The sequence below is a fragment of the Benincasa hispida genome, chromosome 11 (genome assembly GCF_027475165.1).
Source record: "Benincasa hispida cultivar pf3 chromosome 11, pf3_genome.v1.1, whole genome shotgun sequence".
NCBI lineage: Eukaryota > Viridiplantae > Streptophyta > Magnoliopsida > Cucurbitales > Cucurbitaceae > Benincasa > Benincasa hispida.
This window is the reverse complement of record NC_143488.1, coordinates 48,647,663-48,669,722: the sequence shown is the minus strand read 5'-3', so window position 1 is coordinate 48,669,722 and position 22,060 is coordinate 48,647,663. Positions and strand designations below refer to the sequence as shown.

The following is a 22,060-nucleotide window of genomic DNA, read 5'->3' as shown; positions in this document are numbered from 1 at the left end:
TTTTACTGTCTTTTAGCCTCCCTATCCCTATATGCCTATTCTATTTCTTTCAACTCTAGTTAGGGTTAATTTTTATATCATACGGTATTAATTAGTAACTCAATATTGTAAAAAACACATTTAAGTTTTTACTTTATAACATTTTTTTTTAAATTCGTAAAAATAATTTTTCTCGATTCATCTCTGATGAGATTGATCACGAGATTTTAGTTAAAAAAATCAACTTTTTCCAACTTATCGATTGTTTGGAGTTTTCTCGGTATATCTCGTCAAATAATACATAGAGATTATGTAATCTGGGGCAAAATAATACCAAGATTCTATATATTTAAGTTTTTTTGGCGAAATCTTGGATATAATTAACACCGAAATTTATATATTTGAGCTTCCTCGGTGGAATCTCAAACTGCGAGATTCAGTATATATTCCAGGTATAATCTTATCCAATTTTTTGAAAATTTTGATCTTTCACAAAATTTAAAAATGTTGAATCAATTTAGAAAATCTATTTTGATAATTGAAAACCCCATTTGGAATTTGGAAATTCATATAATTGTAAGAACATAAATTATGCTAAAAATTTTAAAAACTACATAATAATTTGATACAATATTTAGTAAACATAACCAAATTTGGAGAAACTTTGAAAATAGTATAAGATTTTTTTATAAGATTGGGAAGATTACATAAAATTTAAAATTAAAAAAAAAAAAAAATCTTGGTGTGTAATTAGGCAAGATGTACCGAGAAAGTCCAAAATAATCGATAAGTTAGAAAAAAATTATTTTTAACTAATTCTTAGTGGCTGATCTCGCCCGAGATAGATCGAGAAAAACTATTTTTATAAATTTCCAAAAAAAAAAATGGTAGTTTTGTAAGGTAAAAACCTAAATGTGCTATTTTTGACAATTTCCCTGGTTATTATGTGTGTTTAGTTAATTTGAAATTATAATATTAAATTTTTATCAACATATCGATATTTCCACGTTTCTATGGGTTTGACGTTAGCATAAGGGGTAAATTAATATTTCAATTATATCGTATAAAAAATCCATGAAACAAAAAATAAGTATCAAAATGTCACTAATATAAATATAATATTAACAATAAACATGTTAACTTGTTTAAAAATTCATTTTAAAAAAAAAAAGTTTGAAAATCATAAAATGTCTATTTATTTAAATTTATTTATTGAATTTTTTTATTTTTATAATGTTTATAGAAATATCCATCGAAATCAACATTTTATCGATATTTCCATCGAAATTTACTTAAAATTAAAACTTTAATATTTTCATCGATATTGATATTTTAAATCTTTGTCGAGGCTATATTTTTTGGAGATAGACACAGGCGGTAGAGAGGTCCCCCACTTCGATTCCCGCCCCGTTAGCATCTCCGATCCGAGATAAGGGATTACTCCGTTAGGTCTTTTCGGTCCTCCGCCGGCCGGTAATGGACCTACTTACCTTGCTTGTGGACCAGCAGCTGGACATTTTATCCTGTTTAGGGGGAGGACTTTCTTGATCGCCGTAGAGAACCATCGGCCACATAAACTTCTATATTCCACCCGATTCGCCCCATACTGTCACTCGAAACCAAGCTGCTCAAACTAATGCTAGCTAGGATGTGAACTTTTAAGGGGTAGATAGCAATCCAAGCCAACTACCCTCACCTCAACCAATAGAAATGTTGCAAATAACTTGAGAAGTGCCCTAACATGTTTTACCACTCGAATTATACAAATTCGAGAGTATATTAACACTCCAACTAAAGTTGATCAACAAAATGAAGGTTATATAAAATTCAAAGTTTCTATACGCTACACATTTGATATAATGTTATAGTTGTAGAGGGGTATAATTGTAAACACCTTAAAAAGTCTAGGATTAAAGTTGCAATTTGTTTGGTGTTTGAAGGCACCGATCTTCCTAACCTTAAGGATTAAACAATCCCAACAAAAAGATTTTGTAGATTCATTTGGAAACATGTTTTGTTTTCAAAAGCTTCAAAAGAAGAAAAATTAGAAAAACGTACTATATGAATTAGAAATCAAATATTGATTGAAAAAGAAAAAAATACACATACATTAGAATGACGGTCCAAAGTTTAGGAGGAACAATGTCACAACGAGTCATTCGATCACAATTTTAAGAGGAATCGATTGGATCACAATTTTTCAAACAAGTCCCTTGTAATCTAACTAAATCCATTGTGTTGTGTTTGTGTAGACAAGGCAATGAAAAAGTGAAAAGTCCTTTTTTTTTTCTTTATCCTCTTTTCCCTTTTTTGGGGTTTTGGGATAATGCAATAAAGTTTTTGGAGGCTCAAAGAAATCTGCTGGATTTGACCTTTGCCTGCCCTTAGGGAAACTGACCCACCATTAATTAATACTTAAAAGAAATATATTACTCTCTCACCTCTCTTTCTCTCTCTAAAATAACATTTTTTTCAAACTCATCAATGCTCCAACTAATCATTGCCACGTGTCCTGATTAGTCTTATATGGGTTGTTGGGTCCTTAATTAATCCACTAATCACTCCCCCACAAACCCCATTTTCAAATCATTCTTCAAACTCAAATTTTCAAAACTTGTTTTTCAATTTACTTTTGAAATAGGGATCTTGTTTCCAAAATCTCTACCCATATTTTCAATTCAAGCTTTTGAGCATTCCATCAAGTTTTTAAAAATTGGTAATTTGATCAAATAGAATGATACATTGTGTTAAAAAAATAAAAAATAGATAATATGTTACACGAGTAATTTATTTTGTGACTTACTTATTTATTGGTTCATCAAATAATCTTGTGTTTCAAAATTAACTAATATTTAGTTAATAGACATGTTAAAACTTGGATTGAGTTAAACAAACAATATAGAGTTGTAATTATTTGAAAATCTTTAAATGTTAAAAAATTAAACACATAATGTATTATGAAAGATGAATGTATGAACTTTTCATTTTAGATCTCAATCACATTTTGAGGGAGAAGATTCAAACTTATGACATTTTGGTTGAAGATATATGTTTTAACGAGTTGAGATATGTTTAAATTGACATTTAATAACAAAAGTTTCATTTGATTAGGAAATTACATGAGGCTTCATTGTTTGTAATCAAGTTAAACATTAGTCAAAACTCAATAGATGTTTACTCACAATCCAACCCAAATATTGCTCACCACATTTGTTCATCACAACGGCAAAAGCTACCATCCACTTTCAATTTAAGGGAAAATTACTTTTTTGAGGTAGTTCTTAGGTTTTAAATGTTACATATTTAGTGCTTAAGTTTTGTTTTTAGCTTTTTAGTCCATAAATTTCAAAATTCTACAATTTTACATTTGACATTTGAATTTTATTTCAATTTGGTCCCTATGTTTCAAGATTTATACTTTTAACCTCAATTTTTTCACTAAATATTCATTTTTCATCTTTAGAGTTAATTTATGTTAATAAATTAAAATTCGTTAAAAGAATTATAATTAATTTAGTTTCACTATTTTTATCACTTTTAAAATTTCATTTCATAATTATTTTCAATTAGTTAATAGAAATTGATTAAAAATGAATATTTAATGAAAATTTGAGGTTAAAAATGTAAAATCTTGAAACCTATAGACTAAATTGAAAGTAAACTCAAATCTCATGAGTAAAATTGTAACATTTTGAAGCTTGGAGACTAAATTGAAACAAAAAAACTTAAAAACTAAATATGTAATATTTTAAAATCTAAAAACTAAATAAAAACTATAGCTAAAACTACGAGATCAAAAATATATTATTCTCTAAATTTTACATATGTCCGATTGAAACTATGAACACAATATGTGTTTGACATATACACGTGCATTATTATTATTCTCTGTGAGAATGGACAAAGAACCACCATTTTGTGTGGCATTGGATACCTTAGCTTGTTTGGTATTTTTATTAAATGAATTCTCCAATATTTGAAATTTTATTTTTATTATTTTAAAAAAAAAAGAGAAAAAAAAAACAACTCAATTAAATGGAGGTATAAATTTCCCAACCAATGACCCTTCTAAATTCAGTTTGATTGAATTAAAATAGATGAGAGATGGTTCATTTCCCAAATACAAGGTAAAGGTTAAAATTTCAATCTAATTTTTAAATATAAAGTAATAAAAATTAAATTATAGATTTAATTCCTATAATTTAGAAAAAGTTAGAATATAAATTTCAAAATAAAAATTAGAATTCTTCCCTATAATCAAACCTCGATAAAGACTATTTATGAGCATTAAATCATATATACTATTAAGGAAGTTTTATCTAATCATAAGAATAAAATTTCAATTTTTATAATTGTATGATTTAAATTTGAAATTTTTTTAAATTATAAGGATCAAAACTATAACGACGTGAAATAATAATAATAATAATAATTAATAGTTTTTTTTTAATTGAACTTGATTTTTTTGGAGAAAATTTTTAGTGTCTCGTGTTGATGATTGCGATGAGCGATATGATCGAAAATTATCTAATTAACTATTAACAATCAAAGATTGTGATAACTTCTCATCAACACTTATTATTATTATTATGAAATAAATATAGAAAGTTACCAAAATGATTTGAATTGGTAAAAAGAAAAAGTAAGAAGACTAAATTATTTGTAATGATGCTTTGTTACACGATGTAATGATCATGCACGACCATGTATTAGTTATTATTGAAATTCAAGCTTTTGAGGAAAAAACAAATTATTTAAATTTTAGCTCATCTCCATCGAATTAATCAGTTCATAATAGTCCGATTGCACTTTTGCCAAAAAGAAAAATATGGATTTATTTGTGTTCTTTGAGGGTCTAAGTACTTAGGAGGTTGGGGAAAAGTGCCATCAATAAAACTCTTTGGACCATAGCCCATGATCAAATTAAGGAGTTGGTTTTTCCATAGCAGATAGTTCGAGTGTGTAAGTTTAACAGTAAGGAAAGTTAGCAACCAGTGATTGAGGAGAAGATAATGCTGAAAGAGGATTTGGTAGTTGACCATGGGGAAGGTTGGGGGCAAACTGTGGTATTTGGGGTGGATAGAGAAAGTTTAAGGGAGAGCCAGTGTACATTGGAGGATAAGGGTGTGGTGAAGGGCCATAGTTAAATGGAAAAGAGGAAGGTATTTGAGAAAAATCGGATTCTGAATAGATGACGATAGAATCTGTTGGGTTGCGGTGGGGTAAAGGACAGTGAAGATACAGAGAGAGTGATCGGTGGCAGAGTAGAAGATGTGGTACCTAGGAGAGTCGTTACTGGCTGGACATATTCTTCCTCTGATGTTCCTGAACTCGACACCATAAAAAAATTGACCTAAATCTTTGATACCATGTTAGAGCAAAAAACACAAAATGCTAATAGACAAATTCACAGAAGGTTCAACACTCAAACCAGAGACCCAAGCAGTAGTATTTAATTAATCATGGAGCACCACCTGGCATACAATGATAGAAAAATAAAATAAAGAAAAACAAAAGAAGAACAACAGAGAAAAGGGAATAATTGAGCGAAAGAAGGTGCAGAAAATGGAATGCAAAGATCAATTTATCAAAACCTATGTTCGGAAGTGATTTTGAAATGTTTAAACATTTTTTTAATCAAAAATTATTTTAAAACTTGTTTTTCGTTCTTTTTTCTGAAAATCATTTTTCATAGAAAGTTTAAAACTATAATAAATCAAATTTTATTTATTTACTCAGAGACATGGATAAAAAGTTTTTTTAATGTATAAAAGAAAATACATATAATAATTTTATTTTCTAACATGGGTACCTTGAACCTAATTTTAGTCATTGGTACATACTTTATTTCATTTTAGTTTCAATGAAATAATATTTTATTTTCAAACTTATTAAACCATATAATTTTTATTGATGAACTTTATATTAAGAAAAATAAAAGTTGTTAGCTTTATTTGAAGGAAAAAAAAACTCTCACATGATCCATTATTACACATGTGGCTTCAAATAATTTAATCATGTAGTTTGAGATGACTCTCAAAGGACAAATTTTTTTTCTTGAATAAAGTATTTTTTTCTTTTTCTATAAGTATTGTAAAAAAAAAAACTAATGAATCCAAATGGTCTAAAGTTAGAGTTACTATAAAGTGTTTTTAAATGGAACAAATAAGGGAAATCCATGCAGAACTCTAAAAAAAAAAAAAAAAAAGTTTCTATTACGAACCCTAAATTAGTTATTAGTCTTATAAGAAAATATGAAAATAATTAATTAAACACTAATTAATTTAAATTATCAACTAAACTACATATTAACTAAAATATATTAATTATTTTCTGCATTTATCATATTAGTCATTACTAGTAAACTTAAATTATGATTTTTTTTTATAAAAAGAATTGACTTGGAAAAATATTTCAAATTTCCCCCTATTATAAGTTTTTGTTAAAAAATGGATCAAAAAGAGATTAGGATTTTAAAACATATGTCATAGGTGCAATACAAATTCATATACTTTGAGAAAAAAAGGCATTGTTGTTAAATTTTAATTTTTGATAAAATTAGTGAGTATTGATAAAGTTTTTTTTTTTTTTTTTTTTTTTAATAGAGTGAGTTTTGACAAAGTTATTGCATCAATCAAATTAAAATAAATTAATGAATTAGGAAAATTGTTACATTATTGTATTTTCGTCAAAATTAATATGTGAATTAGGAAAAAAAAATAGAATGGTAGATAAAAGTTACAAAGTTGATCGAATTCTAAGGTTGAATACAATGAAATTGATTAAAAATTTAGTTTAAAATTAATGTAACCTTACAAATTTAAGGGTAAGAATTAAAATAGCTGGAAAATAGTTTAAAGATCCATTATCAAGATTTAGGTAGTTAATATAAAATTAGATAAGGTATGAGTTTAGAAAGAGAGATAAGAATGGAGTGAAAAATAAGATGGAAGATTATTAGGACAATGAAGAAGCATAATGATGGGAGGAATGTAATTATGTACACTTCAACTGAGACAAAATAATGCATATAAGAGCCACAATCATCACATTACATGAAAATTTCCATATTCTTACAAAATTTACTTTCAAAAAAGACATTTGAATTATGAAACTTCCCATAATATATATATATATATATATATATATATTATTCCACTTGATTTATGGGCATGGGTGATGGATAGCTTCAATCATTGTTCATTATACATCAATGTAGCACTCTTCATTTAAACCCCTTTTTAATATAATAATAATATTAATGCATCACATAAAATTCCTATCCTTTAATTTTTATAAAACAATAAAAACTTGGATGGTTTTTCTTTAAATGGCAAAATTGCATGTAGTCTCCATCATATCCAAGGTTTACATAAACCTGCCTTCAAAACACTGATCTCAAGTTTTCTAAAACCCTTTCACTTAAGTTTAAGATGCCAAATGTAGTATCCAACTTAATACTCCATAAAGATTAGTACAATTTAATTAAGTTCTTCTCTAGTCCTTTAACAATACAAATATATCTAATTAGTTTATATTTTATACCATCACATTTAAGTAGAATTCAAATGAGATTAAATCATATATATCATTGATTAAAAGATCAGAAGTTCAAATCTTCATTTTTATACAATGAATGGAAATGGAAACAAAAATCCTATGAATTTCAGGATAAAATTTAAGTTTCGTTTCTTGGCTTCATCCTCTCATGATTGTTTTCTTAAATGCAATGAATAAGGTTCTCAATAATTCTTTTGCTAATGAATACGGATCATAATTCTCCCACCTTTTTTTTTTCGTTTTCTAAAAATAATGCAATATTTCATGTTTTGACTTCATCCACCTCCATGTATCTCTTTCAATGAAAAAAGTATTTTATAAAAGATTCTGTTTCAGAAAGAAAATTTTGTTAGTGGTAATTTGTGATTAAACACGTGACTAAATTATACAAATATATGTGTAGAAAAGAATATATGTAAGTGTGGTCTAGAATGCATTTAAATATAAAATAAAATTATAAGAAAAAAAAAAAAAAAGCTAAATATACTTTTTCTCTTCTTTCTAATCAAAAGTTTTGCAGTCTTTCTCTCTTATAAATTTGATTGATCCATTTAGAATCTTTTCCTTGTATATGTGTGTTTGAATGGAGTTGGGTTTGAGATTAGGAAATGATCAAAACCCTCCTCCTCCTCCTTCTTCTTCTTCACACCCAACACCTCTTCATTTTTCCCTTTCTTTTTCCTCCATTCTTCAACCATGTAATGAACATCAACCCCACAATCACAAACACCAAAACCACCTCCTTCCCCTTTCTCTTAATTCTTCTCCGCCGCCCGCCGCCACCTCCCGTCGATCTTCTCAAACCGGTATTACTTCCTACCTCCAATGGAAAACCAATTTTCCTTTTTAATTTTGGTTTTTTAGGCTCTGATACCATATTAATGATGTGATTGGGTGTATTGGTTAATGACAAGTAAATAGAAGGATCAGAAGGAGCAGGTGTCTTTACAGAGGTGATAAGCGGAGCAGCGGCGGACGACGAGGGTGGAGGAGAATTGGGAAGATCAAATGGAATAGTTTGGTCAATAAGAAATAATAGGGAAGAAAGAGAGGAGGAAGAAGATGAAGAAGAAGAAGAAACGAATTTGGGTAGCAGAAAAAAATTGAGGCTTACAAGACAACAATCGGCGTTTCTTGAAGAAAGCTTCAAACAACACCATACGCTTTACCCTGTAACTTTCTCTCACATCTTCTCCTTCTTTCATTAACTACTACTTCAATCAATATCAATCTCACTTTTTTTTTTTTTCTAATTTTTCTATAAATTTATTAATATGTTATGCAAAATTTAAACTAAAATAGTACGGTTGTGATTTAGAACAAAAATACTATTATATCCATTTTAAGTCTCATTTTTTAACCTTTTTTTTTGAAATTTTTAGAAACAGAAAATAAGAAAGTAAAGTAATTAAAAACAAAATTTTATTGTTTTGTGTTTAATTAACTATGAGTAAATGATCATGGGATTGAAATTGCAGAAGCAAAAGCTAGAAGTTGCAAGAAGACTGAATCTTCGTCCTCGTCAAGTAGAAGTTTGGTTTCAAAACAGACGAGCAAGGTAAAAAATAAATAAAAATAAATAACCCACCAACCTGCTCACACTCTTAATTTCATGATTTTCTTTGAGGCAATCGTTAGAATATAACTCTTCTAATTATTTATTATTACATTATTATTATTTCATGTTTGGACTATCAATTTTGTATTTTCTTAGTGAAAATCCTAGCCACGATTAACATTAATAAATAAATAAATAAAAAACAAATGATCTTATTTCAAATCTTTTGACTTTTATGTTGGACGCGGTAAAAGTGAGAGTGTTTGGTCACTAACTTCAAGTGAGTGTATAGTTCATCCATGTTTATAATTATTAGAGTTTTTAATTAAAATATTACTATTTTAAATTCTTTTTTGTTACAATATTTACTATATTCTATTCATCCTCTATTTTCTTTTTCTTTTTATCTAAATAATATTTGATAATTTCTATTCACACTCAAATAGTCTGCATTTTAAATACAAACTATTATAATCTATAGACTATAATAACCAATTCAGCATCCTAAACACTCACTAAATTTTGATATTATAATTTAGGTTCATTGTTTCTTTGTTGGTATTTATTCTGGTCATGATTTTCATCGAGAAAACACAAAATTGGTAGTCCGAACATGCGATAAAAAATAAATTAAGGCTGAGATGGTATCAATACTATCTATTAAAAAAATAGCAAAAAATTATGGTGTTATTTGTGAAAGGTGATTGAACTTTTTGTGCTATTTCTTAGCTTCTTTTTTTTTTTTTTTTTTTTTTTTCTTTTGGGGGCAGAACGAAGCTGAAGCAAACAGAAGTAGAGTGTGAATACTTGAAGAAATATTGCGCAACATTGACCCAACAAAACACAAAGCTTCAAAAGGAACTTCAAGATTTGAGAGCTTTAAAAACTACCCATTCTCTCTTCATGCACTCTCCCGCCACCACTCTCACCTTGTGCGCGTCTTGTGAACGCGCCGCCGCAACCCCAAACTCCCGCTGAATAACACTTCCACCCCCTTCCATTTTCACCAACTCACTAATTAATTAGTATCCCATTATTAATATTTTTTCCCTATTATTTTTCTCGATGAATTCTGAAGACTTGAACTTTTTTTTCTTTAATTATTATGTTGATGACATTTTGTTTATTTGATTTTAATTGCTGTAGTTTTTCACGGATAGGAATTAGAGGGAACCGAGAAAAAAAATGATTTTCATTACAGGGTCAATTACTCAGCATATTACGTATATTATTTAATAATTATTTATATGTTTTTTTTTTTCTTTTTTAGTTATTAAAAGTATATGTTTTAATTAATCGGATGATTCTTTTTTTTCCCCCCCTTAAATTATGAATGTCAAGGTTTGAAACTCACAAGCCAATCTTGGATATAACTCATCCATGTAGAGGCATTTTCTTTACAACTGGGTCAATAGTTTTACAAACTTGTGTATCTGGGAAGAGTCACATTTGGGTTGAATTTGAAATTTGATTGTGAAGAAAGAGCTTTTAGTCTCTTAAGGAACTTGTCTATGAAATGACTTGAATCAGCAGGATCGAACATGGCGCCATTGATGTTCACGACTCCTGGATTCTGACTATTATACACAGAGAAACTTATGGCAGGCTCGTAACCTGAATTCAAACAGAAGTGCAACAATCCTTTTGGAAATACAATCACATCGCCTGCTTTTAGAATAGTCTGAAACAGTTGGTTCCTGGTGTCAATGAATCCAGCTAAAACAATACCTGTGAATCATAGATCCCAAAAGATATGAGAGCAAACACGGGACGTCCGACTCTGAAATCGTGTTAGATCACCACTGGACCTAAAAGTTTGAGTTGATGGGTTTCAGCGTATTGAATCTTATTTAAGTATTTTGAGCATACCTACCTTGGTTCAGAAAGAACATCTCGGTGGCTCTCGGGTGTGAGTGAGGAGAAATGATCGCGTCTGTACCCAAATCAGTTCTAGAAATAGAAAGCCCCAATGTATTCAGACCAGGGAAATCAGCAGCAGTGACGATCTTCACCAACAAGTTGAACTGATCATCGGAGTTGATCGGTCCGGTTAACTTTGCTGAGTTGAAGTCGGAAGTTGTAACAAGGGTGGGGCTTTTGCAATGGTAGCCATTGATGAACTCAATTCTGTCTGTGGCTGTTGGACAAGTGTCAAAGACATTATTAGAATCTGCTACTGAGATTCCAAGACAAGCAAACAACACAAACAGGAGAAGGAAAATTAAGGAAGAAGCTGATGATGGGTTCTTCATTGTGTTATGTGTGTGTTGAATTGAGAATTTTGGATGAGACATATAAATATCCTTGAGTTGCAAGGCTTTTGAGGTTGCCGACAATGGAAGAAATTAGTTTCCCAATTCTTGGAGTTTACTACTGGATTTTCTATTGATTATGCACTAAGAGAACTTCATTGCTTAAAGCAAAATTTGACAAGAAATTTAGTTGTGTTATATTCATTTAGTAGAGAGAAATTGTTAATACGAAATTATTGTCTGACCTTTGAACCATTTTATGATTAGTTTAACCACTCTATTATCCCATGCTATAATTATAGTTAATTGGTATTTGTTATTAATTCTACGACTTGATGTGTATTATAAACCATTTTATACCATTTTTGTCCTTTTTTTTTTTTGCTCTATTTTCGAAAACTATACCTATTTCCTAATATTTTTCTTTGGGTTCTAGTTCACTATGAAAAGATACGTTGAATCTAAAATGAGGATAGTTTGATTGACATAAAACTTGTACTATCGACTTCGAGATTAGATATTTGATTTTCTTACCTCCCATATTGTTTATATATATTTCCATGTTGAAATAATATCTAGATTTCAAAAATTGAAAGAGTAGCTTCTGAAAAAGAATTCTTTTTCTATTTTTAAATTTTAAACTTTTTGTCAAAAAGTAAAAAATTACACTTTAAAGTTGAGTACTCTCTTAAGAGAGAGAAAACTCTCAAACCGAGCTTGTATTTCTTGTAGGCCAATTAGTGTAAGTACTCAATTGATAAACTAATGAATATCTTTTTTAGTACAACAATTATAAGGATAGATTGAATATCTTATTTCAAGGGAAGGAGTAAATGTCAATTATAAGTTTACTTTGACAACATAACTTAATTGACACATAGATGTACTACGAATTAAGAAATTTGTTATACTTAAAAAATTATAATAATAGTTGGGTGGGGAGAAAAATGCATGAATGTATAGCCATTAGTTTTAAAAGTTAAGGCCCCATTTGGTAATCATTTGATTTTTTGTTTTTGTTTTTGAAAATTAAGTTTATTTCATCCACATTTCTTATAATGATTTGTATCTTTCTTAAGTACAAAAATTGAAGCCTTAACCAAATTCCAAAAACAAAAACAATTTTTTTTAGTTCTCAAAAATTGACTTGGTTTTTTAAATCATCAGTAAAAAATAGATAAGAAAAAAAGAAATTTGGAGGTAGAAGTATTTTAATAGGCTTAAATTTTAAAAATAAAAAATAAAATAAATAAAATTGTTATCAAATGAGGTCTAAACTTTTTAATCGGATGAACTAAAAGAAATAAAGAAGAATACTATCTATTAAAAAACATCATAAGTTTGTATCTTCTTAAATAAATAAATAAATAAATAAACTGTTGTTTAAAACCATCATTTTGTAATGCAAATTTCTCAATCATTTTACTTGCAAAAGTACTCTACTTCATGGCTACTTCTAAAGCACAACTAAAAAAAATTGTCTTAATATGCTCACAGAATGGATCACAAAAATATTTATTTATTATTATTATTATTATTTTATTTTGTTAATTTTCAATTTTGGAAAAGAGGACTGGAAAATTTGAAAGAGACAACCTTACTCTTTGCTAAATATATGGTTGGAAAATTAGAAGGAATGACTATATATATATATACATACATACATACACCCTCGTTCTAATGAAATTTGGTCAAATCGAAATTTAGGTTTAAATTCGACTGATCTTTTTTCTTTTTTCTTTTACCCTTGTTTTGATCTTTCAACCTTTTCATTTCTTACCTTTTAAATTTTTTTTTCTTATTCTAGTTTCACGATAATTTTGCTTCAATTTGGTCTCTATGTCTCGAGGTTTACACTTTTAACCTCAATTTGTCATTAAATACTCACTTTTTCGTATTTTGGAGTTTATTTATGTTAATAAATTAAAAAATGTTAAAAGAATTATAATTAATTATTTATTTTTAATTTAAAAATGTAAAATTGATGTTAAAAATGTAAAATCTTAAAATCTATGGACTAAATTGAAACAAAATTCAAATCTCAAGAGTAAAATTGTAACATTTTGAAATTTATGGACTAAATTGAAACAAAATTCAAAATTTAAAGACTAAATGTTTAATATTTTAAAATCTAGAGACGAAATAAAGACTAGAGTCAATCGTTAAAAAAAAAAAATAATAATAATAATAGTGATATCCCCTTAAAATTACATGAAAACATGTTGAGAAAATATTAGAAGGTGATAATATCTGCTACATTTTCCAAGAAAGGTCTTGGAATTTCATCATCAAGCCCCTTTGGGACTTGGGAGCAAGCAATTTGCAATGTGTACCATATCATTCATGGTTATTAATGTATTGTCAAAGGACACAAGAGAGCAAACAATTATATTCACTTTACACAAAGGGCCTACTCATTGTGTAGTTTTCTTTCTAAACCTTGGAAAAATGGAACAGTTTTGTTATGTTATTTCAAACAAAATAAAAGAATATCTAATATCTTCAAATTTAGTTGTCATTTATTTTATTGTCATCATTAATTATTATTTACACGAATAATACAACTAACTACAAAATTACATCACGAGATTTAAGAAGCACAAACCAATTGAGATAAGGTGTATGACGCAGAGAAAGAATCTTTTCTCTCAATACCTTGGAGAAAAGAGACATCACCCAACTGTTGCATCGTAGCCAACTCTTTTTTTATTGAAAAAGAGACTTTAGTAATGTCCAGCAGGTTAATGACCTCCAGATAGTCGAATTCAACCCAAACATGATGAATAATGAGGAAAATAATACTATGATGACCATCACAAATAGCTATTTCTTCAAGAATCTTGAATTTGTTGCATCTTGATATATATTTAAATGTAGCATGTCGAACTTTGCCTAGATGGTCTAGAAGTACCCACCCTAACCCTGTTGCCTTTCTCTAAGGTCCCAAGTTACATTATATTTAGCTTCCCAATGTTTATCGAAAGTGGGTGCCATCCACTAAGGGTAGAGTGTAGACAGACGAGGTACTAAGCAATTCTCCACAGGTATTTTTTCATTAATATCCATGCAAAAATGACTTTTGTCATCTAGGATATACATTTTTATTAAAACACTAATGGAATCCATAAGAGTTGGCACTTTTTGGAACGACAAATTATTTCTAGCTTCCTAAATCTGTTACGCAATGACCATAATCATATCAAAATTCTTGACAGAGACACGATCAGAGATCCAAGACCAATGAACCTGATTACTCTATCGCTTCCTGTCATCGTACACGATTTCCACGTTAGAAGATAGAAATTAAAGTCATATTTCTTTTGTTTTACCTGACATTTCCACATAAGATAAGTAGATGTCAAATTAACTTCTCTTGAAGAACTAAATTTACTCTCTTTTTCTTTTTAAAGAGAATTAACTTCTCTTAAACGTGTTCATAATTAGGAAAAACACCTTATCCTAATCTTATGAAAAAAAAAAAAAAAAAGTTAATTCTGAGTCATTCTAAGTCTATAGGAGATAACCTCAATTTTCATATGAACTTCAATTTAAAAAACATAAAACAAAATTCATGCTGTTCTGCCTTAAAGAATTTTGTGTCAACCATTTGTTGTTTAGATAGTTGCTTTATAAACAGATCCATTTTTTTTTTTTAAAAAAAAAAAATAGAACTTTAAAAAGAAAAAAGGTAATTTCTTTTTAAAATATAGTTAAATTACAAAGAAGTAATCATTTTTTAAAAACAGTTCCAATTTAAAAAAAAATAGTCAAAAAGAAAAATATCAATTTACACCCTTGAAGATGATTGTTTCAATTTAAATCATATACTAATAATTGTATCAATTTAAACCTTAAATTTCATAAGTGTATCAATTTAAACCTCAGACTAATAATTATATCAATTTAAAACCGAAACTTTCATAAGTATATCAATTTAAACCCTACACTATGTTTTATTTAGATAAATTTATGAAAGTTTAAAGTTTAAATTGATGAATTTATGAAAGTTCAAAGTTTAAATTGATACAATCACTAATTTAAGATTTAAATTAATACTACTCCAAAATTCAGAATTTAAATTGATACAACATTAGATTAGATTTAAATTGGGATATAAATTAATATTTGACCTTTATAATTTAACCTTAACAATAACAAATTAGAAATATGGTAATTGCAAGTGCACAATAATTAACATCTCTGCACTTCAAAAGTGACTTTAAGCACTTTTCTTGTTCATCTTCTTTGTTAAATTATGACACTAGTTACTTGAATTTGGTATATTTCCAAACAGTTTCCTAAATGTTAAATTTTTTAATAATGCTAATAATTTCCAAAGAACACATAACAAAACAAACTTTGCTTACTACCTTGTGAAGATTGAGATTCAGACATCTAAAAATAAAACTCAGTGATTCCTTTCAACAACAGAAGTTGAACTTCAAGAAGCCCAAGAAAAAGTAATGGAGATAGGTACAAAAAAAAAGGGAAAAATATGTGATTTACTTCTCAATGTCCTCCATTTCTAACCTCAGTAAATGACTTGATTTTCTTAACCTGATTCAGACCATATTATACAATTACAAATTGTCAAAAAGGAACTGATAGGAAGACAAGAATTACTAATATCTAATCAAATATCTATCTGGTGCACCTACATATAATCCTCGGTGCTTCCGTTGAATGTTTCTTGAGTTCATCTGTAGTTGGGGAAGAATGATTTGGACAAAAGTCCACAGTGAATTTTGAGGGCGAGGATTCCAGGATGCATATTCAGCTTCCAGTAACATTATCCGTCCGCAACTGCTCAACTGGAGGAGGAAGGAGAAGAGCGAGCCTGGTTTTGTATCTTTCAATACGTTGCAACCGTTCTTCTCTCAATCTGTAGGAATTATACGAACAGAAAGCAACAAAACTATCTTGAATGTGAGAATGTACAGATATCCAACGTCATAACTTTGTAAGAGAGCAATAGGATACAATTTGAATCAAACTGACCAAATATCATCCGGATTTGCTGAACTACAGAGATGAAAGAATAATAGAAATTAAACTGGGAAAATAACACGCACCGTGATCGGACTTTCTTTGCACGTCTAACATGTCTTTTCAATAACTCCTGCGTTGACAAGTGCTCAATGGATCCCTCATCCTACAAAGCAGAAACACAGGTAAAGATATGTCCAATAGTTCTTGCAGAACTTGGATAAAAATGCTTCTGAGAAGAATTTAGTTTGTTGATAACCTAGAGGATTTGGTTAAGAGTGCAGACAAGAAACAACCCAGAGAACCATAACAAATGGTAATATTTAAGTACGATTTTAAGTCAAGGGCTTGAGGTCCTATATTTATGCTAGCAAGCAAGCAGTCCCACCCCCTCTGGCCTCTTGACAATGGTACAAAGTGGATGTATATACCTTTCATCGTTACGGTTTATGTGATTTCTCCCCTCAAAATGTATGGGTTCGTCAAGTAAATGTCTTGCATTGCATCAAATTCATTATCCGAGAAAAAATAATTGAAATTCATCAAAAAACTTATTGCATATAACTACATACCCTTCATTATATCTGGATCTATTGTCAAGACCCAGAGATCAATAATACAACTAAATGATTGCGAACAATAGAAAAACCTTTAAATTATGAAGAAAACATAAAATCAAAAGAACATGCTTCTCACCAATGATTTGCATTGATATTTTATAGACGTCTGAGCTTAATCTATGAGTGCAAACTGGACTGTACTATTTCCCCACTGTAATTTTTATTCATCAATTTATTTTGATTTCAATACCAAATCTTAAATTCACTGCACAAAAACCAACCTTATCTTCCTCATCAACTTCTTCTTCGACAACTTCCTTCTTCTGTGATGGAACAGCACCAGCCGCAGCAATGGGCAGTGGTCTCGGAAGTGACCTCAAAAAATTTCCATACTGTGGCTGCCAATAGAAAAAGTTATCAGCAAGCATTTTTGAAATAAAAAAAAATAATAATAATAGCAAGCATATGTTCCTTTGTGTGAATATATTACAAAGAGCAACAGCAGAAAAAGGAGAGGAGATCTTATCAGCTAATATTGCCTTTTAAGAACAGAAAATAGGAGGGTGTATACAGCAAAGAGTAAGAGCAATGGTTTTTAATATACTTAAAGTTTCTATTGGAATGGGAACTCTCCACAGAAAGGGAATGCACCAAACGATAAAGAAAAGAACTTTGTCTAGCAGAAAGAATGTATCGAAACATACCATTACTAGTTAAGCAGGAGAAGATTAAGTAACCATTGAAAATAAGGGCATAAAAAAGACATAGGACTTGATGAATAAATTTGCATGCAACTAATGAAAGAACAGGGGAAAAGATCGAAGCAGGATAATATACACTCTTCATCAAGATTGTTTAACATTTTAAAACCAAAGATAAAGTTTCCCCGTCTACTTCTACTCAAGTTATTGACTCATCTATACCAGAGATTATATGAAAGAATACGGAGGCACGCAAAAATATTTGCCCACAAAAAGGAGCACCCAAAAGAAAGGGACTTCAATCGAGCAATATAAGACTAAATGAATAATTACAAAAGGAACTCATAACGGACCTCCAAAGAGAGACATTAAATCTCACAAGGGACTAACATCGAAAGAACCCCACCCCCCCGCCCACCAAAACACACCCTAGCTTTCCATTAAAAAAAAACTTTCCCTCCAACACAAGATAAAATAGAAAGGCCCAACAAAAGACGGTAACTTCCTCAGTAGTCTATCCGAAGCATTGATTCTTCCGGACAAAAAACTTCACCTTATTTGGGATTTTCATCTTCCAGAGACTAAAAATAAAATAAAATAAAGGGACTCCCTAGCAAGGGAGGGGCCACCAAATGAAGAAAAAAGGATCTACAAGAAAAGCCCTTGGAGGGACCAAGACTGCAAAGTCGAAGGACTCTTCTCCCCTGCCTAAACTCGAAATCACCCAATAGAGAAAGGAGATCCATAATCCAACAGACAACAGAGCTTGAACGAATGAGAAAGTGAGCTCCCTGACTGTATCATAATATCAGGAACATTACAATTTTTCATAGCATATAAATGGTAAAGGTTAGAAAACATATTGCATATCTATCCCGCAACCACCTATCCACCCAAAAGAGAGTACACTTTCTATCACCTACCATACATTGAATCAGATCAAAAAGAAAGAAAGCTCATTAGAAATTTCTTTCTACATGTTTATGAATATGCCTTTAACACCATTCGAAATCCAGTCAAAAGTATGAGACTGTACTTGGTCACGGTAATCCTATATCACAGGGAAGAGGACTCGAGGGAAACACACCATAACCATTTGGTTGATAATGCTTTGTCATGAGGCCTTAAATTCCGTAACTCCAAACCTCCCAAGTACATAGGCTTCTTGAAAATTGCCCAATCCACCAAATGTCCACCTTTACCTTCCTCCACTCCTTCCCACACAAAAGTCCCTCATGAGTTTCTCCACTCTTTTACACACCAGGCTTAAAGAATTTAAATAAACCAAATTTTGCATCAATGATGATGAAGAATCCAATATTGATATGTGCAAAATATGAATGAGAAAGATACACATAAAGGCCAATCCACTGTAGCGTTGACACTTAATCATAAATCTAATCCTATAAGGATCTGACAAATAGTATGTTGTCATATTAAAAGGACCAAAGTGCAGTTAAAATCCACCCAAAGGAAAGATCAATCAGAACTGACACAGACCTGGCTTTCTTCTTGAGAACCATTCCTCAGCCATGATCGACAAAGTGCATAAAGGGAAGCCCCATCAGTTATTCGAACCTAACAATAGTTACTATATTAGTATGCCATGAAATGGTATTTGCTACATTTATAAAAACAAAGTGGTAATCCTAAGCAAGTATTTATCAAACGGAATTGAGTATCTGATCATACAGAATGCAAATCCATCTTCAGCAATCAAGCACATAAATATTGAATAAAAATGAAGAAGACGCCCTTTATTTCATACAAAAAAACATATAAAACATCTACCATCACAGTCAAATTGATCCCTCCCTCCGTTCACTAAGTCACATTTTCCCCAACTTATGAATCAAATGAATCACTAGGTCCTTGGTAGAAGAATAAATATGTCAAAATTTTCAATTTTATAAAAAGAATTAAACAAAACTTATCCACAAAATGACTGAAGCTCCAAAAAGGCAAACTATTTTACACATCATACTCGAAATGTAAGTTCAACCTGAAACTAGCAGTAAAACAAGGTAAGGAAGATTTGCAAACATCAAAATCACATATATAAGTGATCATCATTCAAACAGAAATGAACCTAGGAACTTTTCCGCGCCACAAATCTTTGGAAAAAAGAAAAAGGAACAAACTTCAGAATTTTAGAGCTTACTTTTCGATCTCTAACCACGCAAAGAGCATCGTCTCTAACTCTGTCCCCAGACAAAAAGCACAATGTCACAAGTTTAGAAAATCATGAATGAAAGATATGTAACATAAGGAGCAACCCGTTACCTCATTTCTTTACACCCATTTGACTCGCAGATTGTTGATGGAGAAAAAACCTAGAAAGAATGATAAAATGAATTTAAGCTATGAAAAAGATCTAGGGAAGAGCGTGGGGGACACAAAAAACTCATGGGGTTCGATAAAAGGGCAACAGGATCGATTAAAAGAGATTTGGGAATTCAAAAAATGATATGAAAGAACCGACCAATTGAAAAAAACAATAACTCCACAAAACATAATTGAAAAACCACATGTTGGTTAAACTGATAACATGTAATTACTATCCCAATAGTTAGAACAGAAACAAGTCTACAACTACAAGCATCCAACGGTCACACAATCTCAAGTTCAAATGTCAACTCAGCTGTTCAAGACTTCAAGTCACTATTCAACAGAAGAAATAGAAATTGATGGGCAAAAAGCCAGAGAACCAACTGAAAAGCAGATTTCAATCTCGCAATTCTTGTAGCTAACGAGCCAAAACCTGAACTCTTTTAACCCATCAAACTAACGCCTCAAAAGCTAAATCAAATTACTACCCAACTAACCTTTGGATCAGAGGAATTGGGGACACCTTTAATCGAACCCGAAATGGAGGACCCAGAAAAGGGAATAAGCTGCTGCTGCTGCTGCAAGTTGGGAGGTCGAGCCATGTGCATTGGATGGCTCATGGAGTCTAAATGAAGCGACCCAATCGGCCGATGGGGGAAAGTGACGACGGGGCGATATGCGTAGCCGCCAGGGTTAGCCAGCGTGACGGTCTGATCGGCGGGAAGGGGCCGAATGGGGCGAGGAACGAAGCCGCGGCCAGAGGAAGCGACAGGGTAAAGAATTGCCTGAGATGCATCCTGATGAAGCTTCGGCAATTGGTTGTTGGGAGTTCGAACGGGGATGGACTGCGCCGCGTAGAGGGCTTGAGGAGGGTAGTGGAGATGGTGGGTTTGAGGAATTGAAGAAATGGGTCTGGATGGCGCTTGATTCGCAAGCGGACGAGCAATGGCGGCAACGGCAGCGGCGGCGGTAGTGGTGGCTGCAGCTGTAGTTAGAGTGAAGGAAATCGGAGTGACGGTGGTGGTGGAGGGGGCGGCGGCCGTCGTATTGGTGGGGATGAGAGGGGAGTCGACGGGCATGGTGGCGGGGAATTTGGGAGTTTGTGGTTTGATTGTTTGAATATCAAATTCGCCAAATAAAACTTGAATTTCTGTGAATTGACAGGATTGGGGGTTTGGACTCGTGGGGGCCGTTGAAAGGAATCAATTCAATTTTAAATTATTGTTTTGATTTTTTTTTTACTTCACTTAAATTATTTTTATTACTTCAAATATATACTTTGTTGAGTTTTGTACTTTATTGCTTTCATTCTGATCTTGAATTCTTTTGAAATTTGTGTTTTAGTTTATGTGCTTTTGTGATTGTGTTTAAGAAAGACAAAGACTTTGAAGATATTTTAATACTTGTCTTTCTGAATTAAGTCGATAGGTTCATCATGGAAGACGGTTAATAGATCAATATAGAATTTATTCTAGATATTTGGAAAGTGAAATTTCTTGAAATTATGACGATATGCTCTTGTCTTGAGAACATGTTTTCCATCCATGTATTCGAATATAGTGGTTGAATCGGATTGCTTTGAGGTCATAAATTTGTTCAATGATGGAGTTGTTGATTTGATTGAAGTCTCCTTCGTTAGTGAGGAGACTAAGGATAAGGGAGTTGATTTGAGAGTTGTCTTATTCTCTCATATTCGTCGGGGTCAGAATGTGCTATCACGTTATGTTGTGCATAAAGCTTTGGAGTATTGTGTCTTCAACTCTTTAGTCTTCTTATCCTTAGTAGTTTACATTGTCTTTATCGCATGATTTTCTTGTATAGTTGTTTGGTTGTATTGTATCATTTCTTTTTTTTTTTTTTAAAAAAAAAAAAAACTTACTTTATATAATATACATCCTTAAAAACCTACATACGTAGATATTTTATATTTATGAAAGCGAAACATGGTTGAAGAGTGTTTGAAAAATATTCGAATTAGATAATTAAAAATGGAGAATGTGTTACGATTTGGATATATCTATAATCATATATAATGAAAAAAATTTAACTCATTTTTCTATATGAATAATGGTAAGGTGGGATGAGTATGAGTAGAAGAATGATAATCTACTTTGTTGTATTGGATTTGAAGTTTAT

General features: G+C 30.7%; 3 protein-coding genes across 3 annotated transcripts; 1 reads left to right on the top strand and 2 right to left on the bottom strand.

Moving 5' to 3' along the window:
• The first annotated feature begins 8,048 nt into the window (after positions 1–8,048).
• On the top strand, positions 8,049–10,234 carry LOC120091640 (uncharacterized). The gene is made up of 4 exons (XM_039049743.2): positions 8,049–8,345; positions 8,461–8,711; positions 9,018–9,097; positions 9,868–10,234. Exons 1-4 carry the CDS (start codon positions 8,123–8,125, stop codon positions 10,073–10,075), a joined length of 762 nt encoding a protein of 253 aa, XP_038905671.1. The 5' UTR covers positions 8,049–8,122; the 3' UTR covers positions 10,076–10,234.
• A 226-nt stretch (positions 10,235–10,460) lies between these two features.
• On the bottom strand, positions 10,461–11,360 carry LOC120091639 (germin-like protein subfamily 3 member 4). Its single transcript, XM_039049742.2, has 2 exons — positions 10,971–11,360; positions 10,461–10,825 (listed from the first exon to the last, which is right to left on the bottom strand). The coding sequence occupies exons 1-2, from the start codon at positions 11,347–11,349 to the stop codon at positions 10,515–10,517; spliced, it is 690 nt and encodes a 229-aa protein (XP_038905670.2). The 5' UTR covers positions 11,350–11,360; the 3' UTR covers positions 10,461–10,514.
• A 4,385-nt stretch (positions 11,361–15,745) lies between these two features.
• LOC120089997 (proline-rich family protein) lies at positions 15,746–21,276 on the bottom strand. The gene is made up of 7 exons (XM_039047459.2): positions 20,422–21,276; positions 19,880–19,929; positions 19,758–19,797; positions 19,097–19,174; positions 17,177–17,293; positions 16,422–16,501; positions 15,746–16,231 (listed from the first exon to the last, which is right to left on the bottom strand). The coding sequence occupies exons 1-7, from the start codon at positions 21,001–21,003 to the stop codon at positions 16,123–16,125; spliced, it is 1,056 nt and encodes a 351-aa protein (XP_038903387.1). The 5' UTR covers positions 21,004–21,276; the 3' UTR covers positions 15,746–16,122.
• Between the last annotated feature and the right edge of the window lie 784 nt (positions 21,277–22,060).

Excerpts from the sequence above, each read along its gene's own strand:
- LOC120091640 (XM_039049743.2), top strand. The coding sequence starts at position 8,123 with ATGGAGTTGGGTTTGAGATTAGGAAATGATCAAAACCCTCCTCCTCCT. Across the intron at positions 8,346-8,460 it reads CCGTCGATCTTCTCAAACCG|AAGGATCAGAAGGAGCAGGT; the intron begins GTATTACTTCCT and ends ACAAGTAAATAG. Across the intron at positions 9,098-9,867 it reads TTTCAAAACAGACGAGCAAG|AACGAAGCTGAAGCAAACAG; the intron begins GTAAAAAATAAA and ends TTTTGGGGGCAG.
- LOC120091639 (XM_039049742.2), bottom strand. The coding sequence starts at position 11,349 with ATGAAGAACCCATCATCAGCTTCTTCCTTAATTTTCCTTCTCCTGTTT. Across the intron at positions 10,826-10,970 it reads GATGTTCTTTCTGAACCAAG|GTATTGTTTTAGCTGGATTC; the intron begins GTAGGTATGCTC and ends TATGATTCACAG.
- LOC120089997 (XM_039047459.2), bottom strand. The coding sequence starts at position 21,003 with ATGCCCGTCGACTCCCCTCTCATCCCCACCAATACGACGGCCGCCGCC. Across the intron at positions 19,930-20,421 it reads CCAATTCCTCTGATCCAAAG|GTTTTTTCTCCATCAACAAT; the intron begins GTTAGTTGGGTA and ends CATTCTTTCTAG. Across the intron at positions 17,294-19,096 it reads GTTCTCAAGAAGAAAGCCAG|CCACAGTATGGAAATTTTTT; the intron begins GTCTGTGTCAGT and ends TTCTATTGGCAG.